At 45.4% G+C, this 16245-nt stretch overlaps 1 protein-coding gene across 1 annotated transcript in view; it reads left to right on the top strand.

The window, feature by feature from the left end:
* The window catches only part of LOC135392516 (uncharacterized), a 381438-nt gene that overhangs the window by 312985 nt on the left and 52208 nt on the right, over positions 1-16245 (top strand). Inside the window, exons 4-8 of the mRNA XM_064623223.1 lie at positions 413-487; positions 9604-9678; positions 10490-10555; positions 14297-14365; positions 14767-14841. Of these exons, the coding sequence (XP_064479293.1) occupies positions 413-487; positions 9604-9678; positions 10490-10555; positions 14297-14365; positions 14767-14841 (360 nt within the window). The remainder of the gene's footprint in view (positions 1-412; positions 488-9603; positions 9679-10489; positions 10556-14296; positions 14366-14766; positions 14842-16245) is intronic.

Genomic DNA, 16245 nt, shown 5'->3' with positions numbered 1-16245 from the left:
TCTAGCTCGCCGCGTACATGGCTTGAAGCCGAGGAGGGTTTCTGAAGCGCGTTGACGCTCTTCCAAGGCAGCTCTAAGTCAAGTCCAAGTTACATACATGAATTCGGTGCTTATCAGCATTTACTGGGTCTTATAAATATACTTTCGATTCCCCTTTTCGTTTTGCCGTGTGTTAGTGTAATTTAGTTTCATTTCTTGGTTGATGTAAACCTAAATGCAAAAGCATCAATCAGTGCTTTCATTGTTGGCAATAAACAGTTATAATTTCTCTCTCTCTCTCGCTCTCTCTCAAAGCAGGATAGATACACGTTCAGGTAGAAAACATCAAAGCTAGTTGGCTAGCTGTACTCTGCTACCAGTTCTAAGCGACGTACAGTGGAGCTTATTTCCTTTCATTCTTCGTCTGTTACAGATCAATCCAGAAGGCACCCTGCCTGGCATACATAGCCGCGGGGGTCCTCAGCGGGCTCCCCAATCTTCGTGTGCTGTAAGTCTCGCTGCTTTTCTTCAGTCAATCCCCAAGAATGAATGGCGTCATGACAATCACATGCCTAAGACGAATCACACAGAAGGACAAAGCGGAAAGTTTTGCGAAGCGAGAACACGACGCAAAGAGTAGAGATATTACATATGTCAAACAATTTCATGAGAACACACAGCGGGTCCAACAGACCTTTGTGCATGATTACACGTGGCAAATAAAACTTGCTTAACTAAGTTCTTACGCATACACAAAACTATCCTCGTCTCGACGGACCTCTTCGACACTTTGTGACGCTCTTCGTTTTTTGTGCATTGAGATTTCGCACGTGGACTCTCCTACACTGTTGCTTTTGGTGCCATGTTTTGTGGGGATGTTTTCATCTATTCCGTTTCAAAGTGTATAGATTTGTGTGTAGTTCCCCTTCCTTCTTTTCTGAATAACGCGTGCTGGAGTAGCCAGTCCCGAGTGGCTCGGGACTAACATACGCCGGAGGAGGAGGCGTACGTCTTTTTTTTTTGTGACAATTATGCATAACATAATTGTAATAGAAAGGACGTTCGCCACCTGTTTTCAATAAATCAGGGGAGACAACGGTGTCATTCGTGATGATGGTTGGTTAGGAAGTAAAGTAAATGCTATTCCGTTTAATGCATTAAGTTTGCTGTGTGGCTAGCGTACCATTGCGCAAAGCGCCGCAGAAAAATAATTTCGAATGTCATCGGGCCTTGGAGATTTCCGGTCATCAAGTAAACAAAGACAAGATACTTTGCTGAGTGATTATCAAGTCGGGTAATGGTCGGGTATTTAGCGTTCTGAGACTGGGGCGTACCCTGGGTATTGTCCGTGAAGGCAGCCTATAGAAGCAGACCTGTACGTATTTGGAGTATTGTATTTATAATACTGTATTTCAAATACAATATGCGGTATTTTGGTACTCTTCTCAATACTTTTTGTTTTGTGTATTTCTACTCTATATAAAATACATTTTATGATATTTTCTAATCAATACTCTAATTACATATTTTGGATCTCCTCCTCCTCCTTGGCGAGTGAGGGTTCTATTATGTGTGCCCTGACGCGGTGACGCCGAATTCTAAACTCGCCGAGCAGGGACCTTCTAGAAGTTTGCTTGTTCCGGGTCACATATGATATACTTAGTGGAGTTATGTGGTATCTCTTTGTCATCTTTTTGGGACTTCTGTTTAGATGGGAAAGATGTCAAACTGTACAGCCTTATTTGCGAGAGGTAGAGTCGCTCTAGCGAGAGGTACTCGAGTATTTCATATATTTATACTCTATCTTAATTACATTCTAACGTTAGTATTTATTATCTTATCTTCAATACAATTTTGAGTACCTTGTACATGTCTGCCTAGGTTGTGTAGAGGAACGTGAGGCACAGTGAGAAGAAAAAGTTAGTCGATTTTTTGTATTTTTGTAAAGGAAAGAAAAGTTTGCATCTGTAACTCCACTGGCTGGAACAAGTCTTGTTATATACTGATCATACAAAATAAATGTTATTTTTGAATAGATACTCCGACAAACTGTGCCGTAGGCTCGTGCAAAATGTTACGTTCAGAGGGGGGAGTGTGATACCGAGGGCATAAAACGAATTGAATTATGCAAAGTCAACTTCGAACGTGTAGCAGGGAGCGAGGCGTCTGCTTGCGGGAGCGCACCGCGGGGTAAGCAAGACGCCAAGAATATCGCTCCCATTTAGCAGTGCCATATCAGGAACGTTGTTATCGAGAAACGAATTCGGTCTTTTCTTGCTCTGCCTCAGAAATCTAGCTTCGTATTGCTCCGCGGCATTCTCTCCTGTTAGAAACCCGACTTTATGCAGAAGCTGTTCTATTCACCACCCTGGAGCGGCGGTGGTAGTGCTAATGAAAAAGCTCGCAGTTGTACACTGCTTCAGTGTGCCCCATGTGCTCCCGTCACACCGCGCCCCGACATGCGCATATCAGCCCGTGGCTAAGCACGAGCAAACAGCATGCCACCTTTTGATTCTAATGGACCATTTCCATGTACGCCTATAGCTCCTGGCGGCGAAATGATGAAGTAACACGACATGGACTTAGGTTGCGTTTTTTGAGGCTGTAGCAGCATAACATTTGTTTAGAATGGCATTGCCTGCTCCTATGGGAGCAAACAACACGTAAGGCACCCGAAAAAAACCACACGATAATTTGTTGAGGCATGTTCATAACATTCCATGTTTTCATGCGAACGATCATGGCTCGTACAGTTTGACGCAACGCATTACAGGCATTGCGAAAAGCTTCAAATGACATGCGCAAACACCAGCAAAGAGAGCGAGGTCGGGGTCGGAGAGTGCGACATGAGAGTTCTTCGTCAGCATCCACAAGGAACCATCTCTGTTGATGCGCCCAACGTGGCGCGAATCCAAAGCTCCCGCTTCTCTCGGTGATGCTTTTCCGGTGGAAAGCGGAAGAATCGTGCACCGACATTTATGCTTTGAATGTTTTGGCAGTTGACGATGCAACACATTACAAGCCATTGCGTGAAAAAGCTTCCGCAAGTCGCATCACAGCCGACAGCATGTTTATATCAACATATATGGCTGCCGCCGCCAGAAGTGGATGGGCATGCGCGTACGCGTGTGCCCCGAAAAGGTCCATTCTCAGTGATTCTGCTTTCATCTACCACAGTCGCGTACGCGTAGGATTCGTATACCACAAAGAAATGTCATCGAAATATTTTTTCCCCTCTTCGAAATACGTCCACCAATACGATTTGCCTACCTGACAAGGCTCCGCCCCCTTGTAGCATGAGCTGACGACGAGGTCTCACTGTTTGGCGGACACCAGTTACAGTAATCGCTTTTCTATGGTTCCCGAACGAGGCAGATATCGGCAACGTAAAACTCTGCCTCATGCCTCACTGTGCCTCACGTTCCCCTACCTAAAGGCGTCGTCCAAGTTATGGCCAAGATAAATACTGGACAAGGGTACGCACAATCACGATGCGCTGCGAGCCTGTCCCACATGGCTGACAGCTCTTACCCCCAACAGAGCGAAAGAGAGAGAGAGATGAGTAAATCGGAAGTAACGTTAACAGTGCCCTGTCCGAATTAAACGTCGTTGACGTTAGAGTTTGCCGCACATCAAGTATTGTTACATAGAAAAGCGCGCTGACAAAAATAACCTAGTTCATCATTCAAGTTATTTGCAGTAGCTTTTCTCGAACAGTCATTACAGCAAACGCCGATGTGGATTCTCTTCTGTACAACCTAAATGATGGTCATAGTGAGCTTTTCAAAGAAGGAACGTGAGCTCCACGACCAACACATGTTTGATATAAAAAAGGATATGTTGACACAGAAGCTCGTATCGCAGGACTCCACGAAGCAAGAATGAGGAGGTAGCACTTATCCGAATACGTTCTACGTTCTTTCTCTTGTGCTGCTTTATGTTCTGGATCTTCAAGCGTGGGCACTCTCAGAGCAACTACATACCTCCTTTTATAGTGCCTTTTAAAGTCCTTGTGTGACATCACTACGTTGTGAGAGAGAAACATGCGTCATGACTGCTACATATCATCGAGAAACCGTTTCCGCTATCCAGTACCTGTCCTCTATGTTACCCTAACGAGAACCAAATCGAACTACCTGCCATCATTCAAAGCTATCGTTGCCACATGCGCTCTCACGCAAAACCTCATCTTCAGCTTGACCGTCATCATCACCTGCTTCATAAATATCATCATCATCTTTACCCAGCATCATATTTTCCTTGTTCTCGCAAGGGAACCCCTCTGCATTCCTCTCCGCTCCTACCTTCCTTTTCTGAGCTCTATGCAGACGTCCCTACGTAGCTCCCTCGGTCTTTTACGGTAATGTAAAAAAAAAAAAAAAAGATGCGAAGAAATAGCGGGATACATGAAGCTGTAATAACATACCGGGGGACTCGGACGCTCTCAGAACGTCCTAAAAGTCTATGCACCCCTTCAGCGAACTTGAACAACAAAAACTGTGAGACCGATTGTTTCCCCACTTCCTCCTACATTCTTTCCTCGTTCGAGTCTGTGTGGTGGAGAGACATCGGACGCGGGGTGGATTTGAAACTGTTATCCTTGGCTGCATTCTCAGATGCGCTTGGTTGCGCACGGAAGAAGTAGAAAAGAGGGACCAAATGTCGAAGGGGTCACGAAGCAAAGGCGGCCGTTGAACCCCTTCGGCTATGCAAATCCCATCTTCCCAGTCGGTCACAAGAGAAACTGCTTTCCGTTTCTCCCGTTTTCTTCGTGCACTTTGTTTTTTTTTTAATACTCTCGCCTTCTTTTAAAATAAGCCCCGAGACAGTCATTTCCGAAGCGCATCTTGGCTCCCAGATTCGATGCGACCCCATTCAGTGGAAATTTTATTTTTATTTTTTTATTTTTTTGTCGTGAACGACCGTAGCCAGAATGTTGCATAACTCGCAGATGCGCGCTAGAGGGAAGACAGCGCCCCACCTGCTATTCCTTAGATAACCCGGTTGATGGAATGGATTCGATTAACTTGAATTGGAAAACACAAAATAGGGACAGATTGACTCCGCCAAAGGAAGAATGAATGTATGTACGAGTACAAAGGGAAAAATTTGGAGATGGTAGTAGTTCGCAAATGTAGATCCGCGTTCAACGGGCAGTGTTCAACGACAGCTTGACATATTGCAGGAGAAACGAAGAAGAAAACTAGTGGTTTCTTATAGTTTCTTTGCTATATTATGGCTGTGTTTCAATACTCGGCGCAGGAGAAGCTGTCTGAGTGGACAGCTAGATAGTCGCCTTATCGGCGGAGATTTGGAACAGACTTGCGGACTTGGCGCCGCTGTCGCCATCTGTCATGGCCCGTAGGAACATCAATTCCGCACTTTGTTTAAACGCCGCGTAATTCATTAATAAACGCTGAAATAATTCAGCTCACATGTTGATGCATTCTCCCTGCGTATCGTTATATTGCAGAACATCTAGTGACCTCAGTATCATTATAGTTAACAATGATCGGCAAAAATGCCGGCACGGCTCATTCATATTACGGCCTTTCAAGAAATAGCGTTTCTTGTACTTTCTTGATGTGTTCATATCATTCGTATATGTCTCCATTCCCTCAGTGTTCCTTGCATTTCGTTGTTCTTCACCTTTTGCAAAACTTCACTCCGCCATGTATTAACCATGGGTCCTTATGGCACTACAATAAATAAATTCAATAAAATACCACTTTTTGGACTTATTGTTGAACGCCGTAAACACGTCAGACCTAATCGCATCTACGTCGCAGACAAGTGTATTACTTTTCAAGGCTGCTGTCAATGACGACCACTTAGACGCATAGCTAGTCTGCATCGATGCAGACTAGGCGAAAGACGCCTGAATAGCAGTCTAGGCGGGAATTGGAACGAAACTTAACATGGCGGCACTTCCGGTTAGACCGCCAAGTAGTCGACTTACCGGAGTATTGAAACACAGCCTATATATCTGCAGATGCAGCAAGGCGCAATGCGATAACGTTGCTGCTGACTCGCTGAACTCCTATCATAACGCGAATAATTAAAAATTCTGGAAACGCGTCACTGAGCGCAGATGCCCACTCAACTCCAGCCCTCTCAACCGGGGTTGCGGAATGGGGTCAACCTATCCATTCCAATTCCTTTCCGAGGAATGGACATTTGTGACAATTCCATTCCTTTCAATTCCTCGGAATGAAGGAAAGGTATGGTCAGTTCCTCTCCTGTAATGGTTTGGTAACCATATCCCATTCCTTCAATTCCATCAAAAAACAAAAAAGGACCGGTGACCGTGCTGGCCAGCCCTGCAGTGCTAGAGGAGACTGACATTACCCAGCACGGAAAAAGCACAAAGACAAGGTTATTTCAGGGCAGGCGGGGACAGAAACAATCGGGTCGAAACCAAGACTACCACCTGGGCACCCAGACCATTCCATCCCAATTATATTCCTGCCAAAAAATGCCTAATTCCATTCCCATTCCATCCCAACGACAGTTTCCGCCATTCCGTTCCAATTCCATTCCAGGCTTTGATAAATCTGGAATGATTCCGGAATCATTCCAACTTCGGAGTGGCAACTCCGCAACCCTGCTCTTGACGTCATTAGCGAAGAGCACACGATCACGTACACAGTACGGTGTTCCCATTCCCAATCTCTAGCAGTTCTCCGCTTTCGCTCTGCCGCAATAGGCTTGACGGTTGGGGCCTCCTTCATCCTTTTGTCGTTGTCGATAGGCCCGCAACGAAGCAAGACGATTCTGCAGTCTCTCTTGCACATTTCCTCTTCTGCTCGATCGTCTGCTCTTCAGTGAAAGGCCGTTTCCTTGAGTGTCACGTTATAACCTTTCGCATTAAAACGAAACCCACGGCCACGTGGTCTGATACTGCCATCCGATACTGAGCCAGTCAGTCAGTGGATTCGCAGAGTGCACTCCGCGCCCAGACGCGCAGCGCACGGGCTGCTCCAGTACGGTAACTGTGGTGCGACCTATTGCCGCTCAGCGCTACTAGGGAGTTTTCGCTCAGATCGCACAGAGATTCCTCGGGGTGCCACAACACTGCTGTCGCATTAACATTCAAATGTGAACAAGTAGGATAAAAGAAAACGTAAAGAGATAGTGAAATTCCTGCCGCACGGGTGTGCAAAAATGTGAAGCGAGTGTGTAACATTGTGGATTAGTTCCGCTGAGTTTCACCGGCAATGCATCCTTGTTCATTCCTCTTCCAAGCGCAAGTATTCGTATCTGTGGTTATTTATTTGTGTTCCCCGTGCACATACCAATGTCATCTCATTGGTCTCATTGTGATTAATATGCGGTATTGCAACAGCGAAACGAAAGCGGATAGTGGGCATTTTTATCGTAGACAAGGAGCTTGAAGAGGTCGGAAGGTGTTTCCTATAATCGTTCCGCTTTGTTCCTTTGAAATGAACACCGTCGCTGGTCTGTGATTCGACGACTTATCCCTTTATCGTACTGTTTTCGTAGAGGGATTCTGACGCAGTAAAACTCCCTGATGACGGTTGCGAAAACATGATAAGCCACTCGCGCCAGTTTTCCCCACTCACTGACGTCACATTGTTAATCTGAGATTTAACAGAGCCCTTTATAGTAACATTTTTGCAAAGTGCTTCCTCTATACTAAAGCTCGCTATACTTCCTCTTGCTCCTTACTAAAGCGACAGAAAGAGGCGAGGACAACTGATCCACTCAGGCGATTCTGACTTAACCTCATAAAAACCAACAATCCGACAGAATGTGGTGGTGGTGGTGGTGACCGTAGATACAGAGTGTGTATTGCCGTGAAGCTGGAGAACAGGTCGGGAATCGGTTCTCGATCATCATTCATTTATCGGGCATCAGTTGCTCAGAACAGATAGGCAAATGAGCTTCGCCTGAGAAAACACGCAAGAGTGAGCGGAAAGGAGTGTATGATCTGTCCGTCGTGTACAAGAGACCTGTCCGTCCCGATTACTTGAGGCTCCCCTATCAAGGCCTCCAGCCGGTTTGGGTTGCCATTCAGCTTCCGTTAAAGCCAAACTCTGCTAGTGGGTCTGTGTTTGGTGAAAGGATGGCTAAGCAGCAAGCGAGCTGATCATAAGTAAGGCCCCTGGTTTTCTGCTGCGGCAAATTCAAAATTCTGCGGCACAGTCTTTTAAATTCTGCGATTTTCTGCAGCAAGCAGTCAAGGGCTGCTTGAAACGGGAAACACTTTAGTTTCTTGATTAATGTGGGAACGAAAAATATTTTATAAAACAGATTCAAAGCGCTGTTGTGGCTCAGCATTACGTACATGACATTTTGTGTTCACCTCTGATGAAGACAAAGGTCGTACGTTACGACGATACAAGCAGAAAACGGGAAGTACAAGATGGTAATATGAATGTAACGATGACAACGTTTTCGAGACATTTGTCCACGTCGTCGCCTGATGGCTTCGTGGCATTTTTAGTCCTTGTACTCTGGGTGAAATTTGAGGAAGAGCAGATGGTACAGCTCCTTGTAATTCGATTCATCCATCTTCCGTGACAAAACTGTAGAAACAGTCTTATCTTCCCCTTGTATAGCTCTACCGCTAAAGCGGCACTGCTTTTGTAAGGCGCGTTGCATATTTAACTGTCTGTGGCTTGGTTCGTAAATATAGGTTGGTTCACCGCATAAAGTTGTTATGAGGAGATGCAAAAGTACCGGTAATTTTAGCATGCCGCCGTAGTGCAGGCTAACCTTTCCCTCCTTTTTATTTTCATAGTAAATATATATCCCGCCGTAATTTTTTATTTGCTGAAATAGAATAAAGGATTTCTCAGGTTTTTTTAGAAATAAATAAACTGACTTTTTGTTCTTAACTGACTTTGATTTATCAGCGTACGACCGTTTACCACATCAATAAAAAGCGGAATTGCTTCGGCAAACTAAAAAATGCGGATCTTTTGTCAATGCTTTGACGTCGTTGACGTTATGATTGTCAGAGCCTGATATCCCCATCCTCCAACGGAGTGTTTTGGTCTTTTTGTTTGCGATGTCGAGCAAACAAATGACAACAAACCGTCTGTTTTTTTTTTTTTTTTAAATATAACACGTTTTTTTTTTTTTTCACGAGGCATGGCACCTCTATTCCTAATAGACTCCCCTACTCTCCTCTGTATGCCCACAAGCGCTTTCCCTCTCCTTCTCAAGACGTCCGACAATGCATAGCGCACCCCCATTGGTCTCAGCAAACGATTCGTGCAATCGCCGCGCAAGACGATGACGAGGAGTGGTGACGATGCCCACTCGTACGTGGCCAGCAACGGCAAGCTATTTCGGCAACCCCCCGCATCGTTTCAGGAGACCATTCAGTGGCCTCTCCGCATTGTTGTGCTTCTTGAGAAAGAGAGGGAAATCGTGTACATTGTTTTTTCCTCTCATAATTAAATCACGAACGACGCTATGAACGAATCCCGTTCCTTTTGCGTTGTTGTCACTGTAACGCCATCATTAATACCAGCGAGCTAGGACTTTTTCACTTTTTCACCCGGAATCACCTCATCTTTTTTCAGGAGTCCTTCTCATTTTACCCCCTGAAGGTATCGGTGCAAACTAACTGTTCTAACTGTTGGACACTTGCAGACGAATCACCCACTCCAGTCTGGAGAGCGTTCCTAGCATGCACCAGTTGAAGTCTCATAATTACGTCAGCATGCTGTGAGTTCCTTTGCTGTTCCTTCATTCTCTGTATACAGAGGCTTTTTTGCTTTATTCGTTACAGAAAGTTTATAAAAAAACTAGGGGATGGAAATAGGTGCCGTTTTAGCAGGTGGGTTATACGACCGTATATATCCTGTAGTACAGCGTAGACCAGTGTAGACCAGGCGAATATCCTGTAGTACAGCGTATGCAACTACTGGTGAGTTAATTAGCTAAAATTCATTAATGAATTTATTAATTAGGTGATTTCTGGGAAATGCGAGATAGCAGAGTTGGAGCCCGTCATTATCCAAATTCGTCGTCCTTATTAAACGCCCTGAGAAGCGAACGTACTTCGAAATATAAATTGCGAAATTTCGCTATGCAAATGAGCCGAAACAGTCGTGCGCAGAAAGAGCGACAGGCAACGTATATAAGACAGTCACATGCTTTGCAGCGATGGAGCTGATTGGAGTAGACGCTAACCTGTTGGCCAGATAGACCGCTATCCGGCTCGGATAAGGCAGCGAAGCTCGCGTCATTTCTGCGCTCGGAAGTGTGTAGTTCTGGTTTTGGCTCATTTACATAGCGAAATTTGACAACTTATATCTCAAAGTACGTTCGCTTCACAGGGCGATGTTCGCCTGACAGTATAACCCAATTCCTATAAAGGAGCATCTATTTTGCTGTGCCAGATTTTTAAAATAAAAATTCTGTAACGAACGAAGGAGTAGAAACTCCTTGTATAACCGTGACAACGCGGTCAGTAACACTAGAGTGTCTTTCATACGGTTTTCAGCGCTACACAAGTGTCTCGTTTTTATTCCAGGGATTTTGACAGCAACAGAATCAACGTGCTGGAAACCGGATGCATGGCGGTGAAAGCTGGTACGGTGTACGTAGCCATTTTTCACTTTGCAAAATATGCCTTCTTTTTCTTCTTTTTCTTCTTTTTTGTTCGTGTGCAGTATACCGAATTGCTGTCCGGATATTTATGTTGCTACGCATGCCGTGAGCGTCACCCGGAATCACTTCATCTTTTTTCATGAGTCCTTCTCGCTTTGTAACGCTTCAATTGTAATGTCCATCAAACATTCGTATTGAATATTATCATTCTTAATATTACTAATTTCTTGACCACGTTCGTTTACTTTGGACGTGAGACGTAGGAGTACCATGCCATACGGTTATCTTGGGAAACTTGTATTATCATCAAGTAAGGAGAACCACCTACGGAGGCAGATTTTAAGAAAAAAATCTTTCCAGGAACAGCACTGCTAGCAAGGCAGCCCACGTTACAAAAGTGCTCACACGAGAGACCAGAGGAGGTAGTAGATTAAGCAAAAATAATGATGACCACGAGAGTAGCGAACGTCTCGAGGCGCTGAATTTTCGACGAGTTATACCCAGACTTGTGCCCGTTACCAAAAAAAGGAACTAAATACCGTTACCCGTTACTTCAGAAAAAAGTAACTAAATACGTTACTCGTTAACAACATACAAAAGTAACGAGTTCTCGTTACTCACAGGTAACGAATTACTTTTACGTTACCGGCCGCATATTTAAAGGAGCCAACAAACATGCCGTCACTTGCCTTCAACTCTTTATTAATGAGGAATTACACTTCAGAAAAAGCTGATACTCGAAATTTGTCGTCCGTCCTTCATTTTCCGTGTCTCTCGGCCCCTTACCATGAGTCTATATCAGTTTGCATGGACCCTCTCCCTTTTTTCCGAAGTGGGGGTGATCGGAGATTATGAAAACACAAGAAAAAAAAGCACCATTTTCGTGCCACCGATCACCAACGGTTCCCAAAAACAGACGAAGGACTGCGTCATAATTAGGGCGCTCAGAAGCTTAGCAAAGACAAGAAAAGACGAAGTCGAAACGCGTTTTTTTGTACCCATAGCACAATTGGTGCCCATTCTTGGGAAGGAGTGATGGTCGGAAATTACAGAAACAAGAGAAAAGACAACAACACATCCAGAGAGGCACTGCAATAATACGTGGTCGTGGGTCACGCAGGTCAAATCAGCACGCATTGTGTCACACGGAGTGCCGAAATGCGCTCCTCCGCGCTGAAGAAAAGGAACGAGTAACGTCATTAACGAGTTACCAATTTTTGTAACTGACTCCGTTACTATTACCATTTTTTAAAAAGTAACGGAATCGTTACTTCGTTACCAAAAAAAGTAACCGTTACCAAGTAACGAGTTACTTGTAACGAGTTAGGCACAACTCTGGTTATACCCTAGTCAGGCAGCATTTCAAATGTCAATTGCGAGAAATGGCCTTCGGCCGCTCAAATGACCTTTGTTCGGGGGCGCCTGCCACACAGGCGGGAAAGGAGTGCTCCTCAACTGACTGCCCTCACCGGCTCCCTTTTTCGGTTTCATTGGCCCTGTATGCTGTGGAAATTTGAAGTTGGTCTGTGCGCCACAAATCAAGATGCAGAAGCCATATGCACTTCTCTAAATACGTTTACACAGTTTCACTCCATTATCCGCATTTTATAGGTTTTCCTACATTCAGCTGCGAAGGTAGCGAGGGTACAATGGCATAACACTGTTGTCGAGATTGCTCCTTTCTGCTCCTCAAATGTCGTTGGGGGCCTCCTTTCGCGACGATGGTCATTTCTTAGAAAGGTCCTTTGAGATGCCGTCTGACACGGCTGTCAGAGGTCATTTTTTGCAAATGAACATTCCCCGAAGTCCTTCGAGCATGCCGTCTGACAGGGGTATTAGTCGCCATCAACTCCAGCTTTCCCTTTGGTGAGGCAGCATCCCCGTTGGTGCCAGTGTGAGTAGGGGGCTGACGATCATGTGCCTGGTCTAAAGTCTGCGGAAACGGGGGACATGGGCCTGCGCGTAGGTTCCACTGTTTGCCAGTCAATGCGGTCGCATATGAACCAGTGGGCGGAGAAGGTGAAACTGCAGAAGAAGGTTCTGACGCGTTAGATTTGATCACTTTCTCAGCCTTCTCTGTGCAGGGTTGTACTGATGGCTGTGGCTGTGTCAAAGTATGCTTAGCATTTCTCTGGCGCGTTATCTTCTTGGCCTCCTTGATCGATACTTCATTGCAGCGGTTGAGCCTGTGTGCCGCTGGCTCGAGCTTTTGTACGGGCCGTGTCCTGTCGGTTATCAAGTGTTGTCCACCACAGTTCACGCACTTCATACGGCTTTCATTTGCGCAATTGCGAGCCTCGTGATTCCCTGCACACTTTGCGCACACTTGGTCTCGATGACAGGCAGCGCTAAGATGGCAAAAACGTCCACATATCAGGCGCTGCATATATAGGGTGGATTCCAAAGGGAGTCACCGGGAAGTTTACTACCCCAATGTGTACGTTGTCAAGAAGTGGGCTGTGGGAGAAAGCCACATTCACCGGCTCTCCTTCTGTCCTAAATCGGTGAACACTGATTATTGGTACGTCAGAACGTATGCGTGACGCAATTACGCAGTTGTCGCTCACGGCTGTCTCGGATACACGAATTAATCCCATGACTGACCCTGGTGGGACATCCGTAATTGAGGGACTGAAGCTTGTTCGCACCTTCAGGGGTCTTGATGTTACTCGGACGTGAGCAACAAAACGCGTAGGACGCGGTTAATGCGTATGCTTAGGTTATCTCATTTGGCGCCTCCGATTCGGGAAATTGCTCGAGCTTGATTACACGAAGAGATGATAAGTTGTTCCCGGTACCGATTCGTCTGAATAGTACTGTACGTGTTTCCGCCGACCAAATACCTCTTACGCCTACGCTCTTCACTGTCTCATCGCTGGAGCTGCTGTGGCGCCGGTCCTGCTGCTGCCGTGGGCTCTTCCGTTGTTGACGTGGTAACCGGAAACAGGCATCGGAGTGCGCAGAGTCGTCTTACGTGTTGTACAGATGACGGTCAATGTCATGACCTCGGGTAGCAGATTGCGAGCCAGAACTTACCGGATCTGCGTTGACGAGAAAATCGCCGAGGTATTCTGGAGGTATATACTATGTCTGGTGGGAGTGCTGCAAGGGCGTTCAGGCCTCCGGTGGTTGTGCCACTAAGCTCAAAAATTCGAATTCATACATGACGTTTGGTGTTTTGGTGCTTTATGGCAAAAAAGTGACTATAATTCATACATTAGATACGCTTACATGCGCATACGCCTACATGAGATATGTTACTGGAAGTATACGACTGCATGAAGGAGAAACATGCGAAAAACGACAATACTTCAGGAACGATGTTGTTTATGAACATATTTCCAATGTATTTATACTCTGAATTTGGAGACAGCCATAAAGTTACCAGCTCGAACAAGATAATACCTTTATGTTCTTTCGCGGGAGGGAGAAGAGAGGCCCGAAAAATCCTCGAAAAATCAGTCCAAATAAAATGTGAAATTGCCCCCGTGACGAACAGGTAACATAGAGCCCAAGCGATATAATTAAGCATCTTCAATTACTACTAAAATGTATTAGCAAAGTACAAATAACCAACTAGTGTAGACGCAGCGGCATTCATTAATTAGCTTCATTAGGCTATTTCATTGGTCACGCTTTGGATGTAGTACTATAGCGTTCACAAGTCATGTGTTCTTAGCCATGCAAATACAGCACTTTCCGGCCTTGCCTTTCTTCTTGTATCTTTCAGTATCCTGAATCACAACGCTATACGGGTAATTCGTGCGTACGCTTTCAACGGCTCAGCGATAGCTGAATTGTGAGTATCTTTACTGTCATCCTGTTCCTGTGATACTAGAAATAGACATGTCACGTCAAATATTTTGTGCGGAATCTATCATGTGTTTCAGTAGCTTTTCTCTACCCCGATGAGAAACGAGGAGGTGTCGTGTCATCTTGGAATTAGAAATATATATATATATATATAAAGGTAGACATATGGCTGGCTCTCTTGAACTCAAATAATTGACGTTGGGACACCTGTCCCATTGACAAGACAGCCAAATCAATGACCATATAAAAATATTACCAGGGTTGTCAGCGCCGCTCTAGGGGCCAGTGAAGTTCTTCACTAAGCCCTTATTTGCTAGACGTTTCAACGAAATTCACCCGCTCTCTTCTTATGTGAACGCTGTTTTATGTTCCTTTTCTTTTGTGCAGGCAGCTGCGCGGAAATCGTCGTCTGACGAACATAGAGGAGGAAGCTTTCGTCGGTCTTTCGAATCTCATCAGGCTGTAAGTGCATGATCGCATATTGATCGCTATATTCCCTTAACGCTTGTGAGTTCGTACGCAGCTGTTTCACCCTGGTCGGATTTGCCCTATACGTTTTCCAGGGGCTCAATGCGTTTACTTTCAAGCCATTAATCCAGCATTTTTCCTGGGCTGACTACTCTTAATATATTAAACAAACGTGGTGGTGGTGGTGGTGGTGGTGGTTGGTAAAATAACAAGGGGAGGTTGAATTCGCGCAAGCGAATTCTGCTACCCCAAAAAAAAGAAAGACGGTACACCCCAAAGCAGAAAAGAAAAAAGAAAGGAAACGGTACGATTGCACCACAGAATGTGCGAGCGCACCGCAAAAGCTCACCGGGGTGAGCGTCTCGACCGCGACAACGCAGGACCGAGCGCGCCGTTCACATCCGCCGTAATGTCCACGCTCCGTCTAGTATAGAGTTTCTAGTCCACATTTCACAATGAAATTGACAAGAGCATTGAAGGCCGCGTCCCTGTGGTTAGCGTCCCATACGCCTAAGACTTTCTCTATGCTGAAGTCCCTGCTGTCGAGATGGCCAAGGGTCAGCCTCAAGATGCCTCTTTGTGCAGCATGTTTTGGACAATGCATGATGATATGTTCAGTGTTTTCCACTGTCCCGCACAGTAGACAGTTGGGCGAGTCCACCTTGCCCACTTTATGAAGAAATGGCGACCAAGGGCACATTCAGGCGTAGACGATGCAGGAGAGTTTCTATGTGTGTGGGCGTTTTTGAAGGTATCGTAAAATTCAGCTCCGGGTCCAGCGTGCGCAGCAGTGACGGACCACTGTCGGTTTGGTGCCATTTTGTCCTGCGGATGTCATCAGTCATAGATTTTAAGAAAGATTTGATGTCCTGCTTTGAAAACGTGACAAGATATTCTGTCGATGACAGGTGTGCGATGTTCGCCATTTCGTCCGCCTTCTCGTTACCACTTATGCCAATATGGCCAGGTATCCACTGAAGAATGACGTCGTGACCGATGTCTGTGCACTTGCGATACCCTAACAGGAGGTCTCGTACTGTTGAAGCCGTACGGCCTTTTTCCAAGAACGATGAGATAGCTTAAACAAACGTCTCGAGAATTATAATGATTGCATGACCAACGGAAGCACTCCATATACGAGGTGTTTCACCGAAGGTGATAAGAAATTATAACTGGCGACGTACTCGCCGGAGGATTGTCGGACTTTCGGCATTCGCCTTCTGGAAACTTTTGCCATCATTGAGGAAGGCTTTGGACAATTTTTAATAGCGGTAATTTTTGTTTTTTCAATTGAACTTCGAAAATTGCCAAGCGAACCTCACATTTTTTCACAGAAATATGATGTCCTCCGCGGATAACCGCAGACCCAACAAAAACTATGCACAGTATCGAAACAGA

This window comes from Ornithodoros turicata, chromosome 4, assembly GCF_037126465.1.
Source record: "Ornithodoros turicata isolate Travis chromosome 4, ASM3712646v1, whole genome shotgun sequence".
Taxonomy (NCBI): Eukaryota; Metazoa; Arthropoda; class Arachnida; order Ixodida; family Argasidae; genus Ornithodoros; species Ornithodoros turicata.
This window is presented reverse-complemented; position numbering and strand designations above follow the sequence as displayed.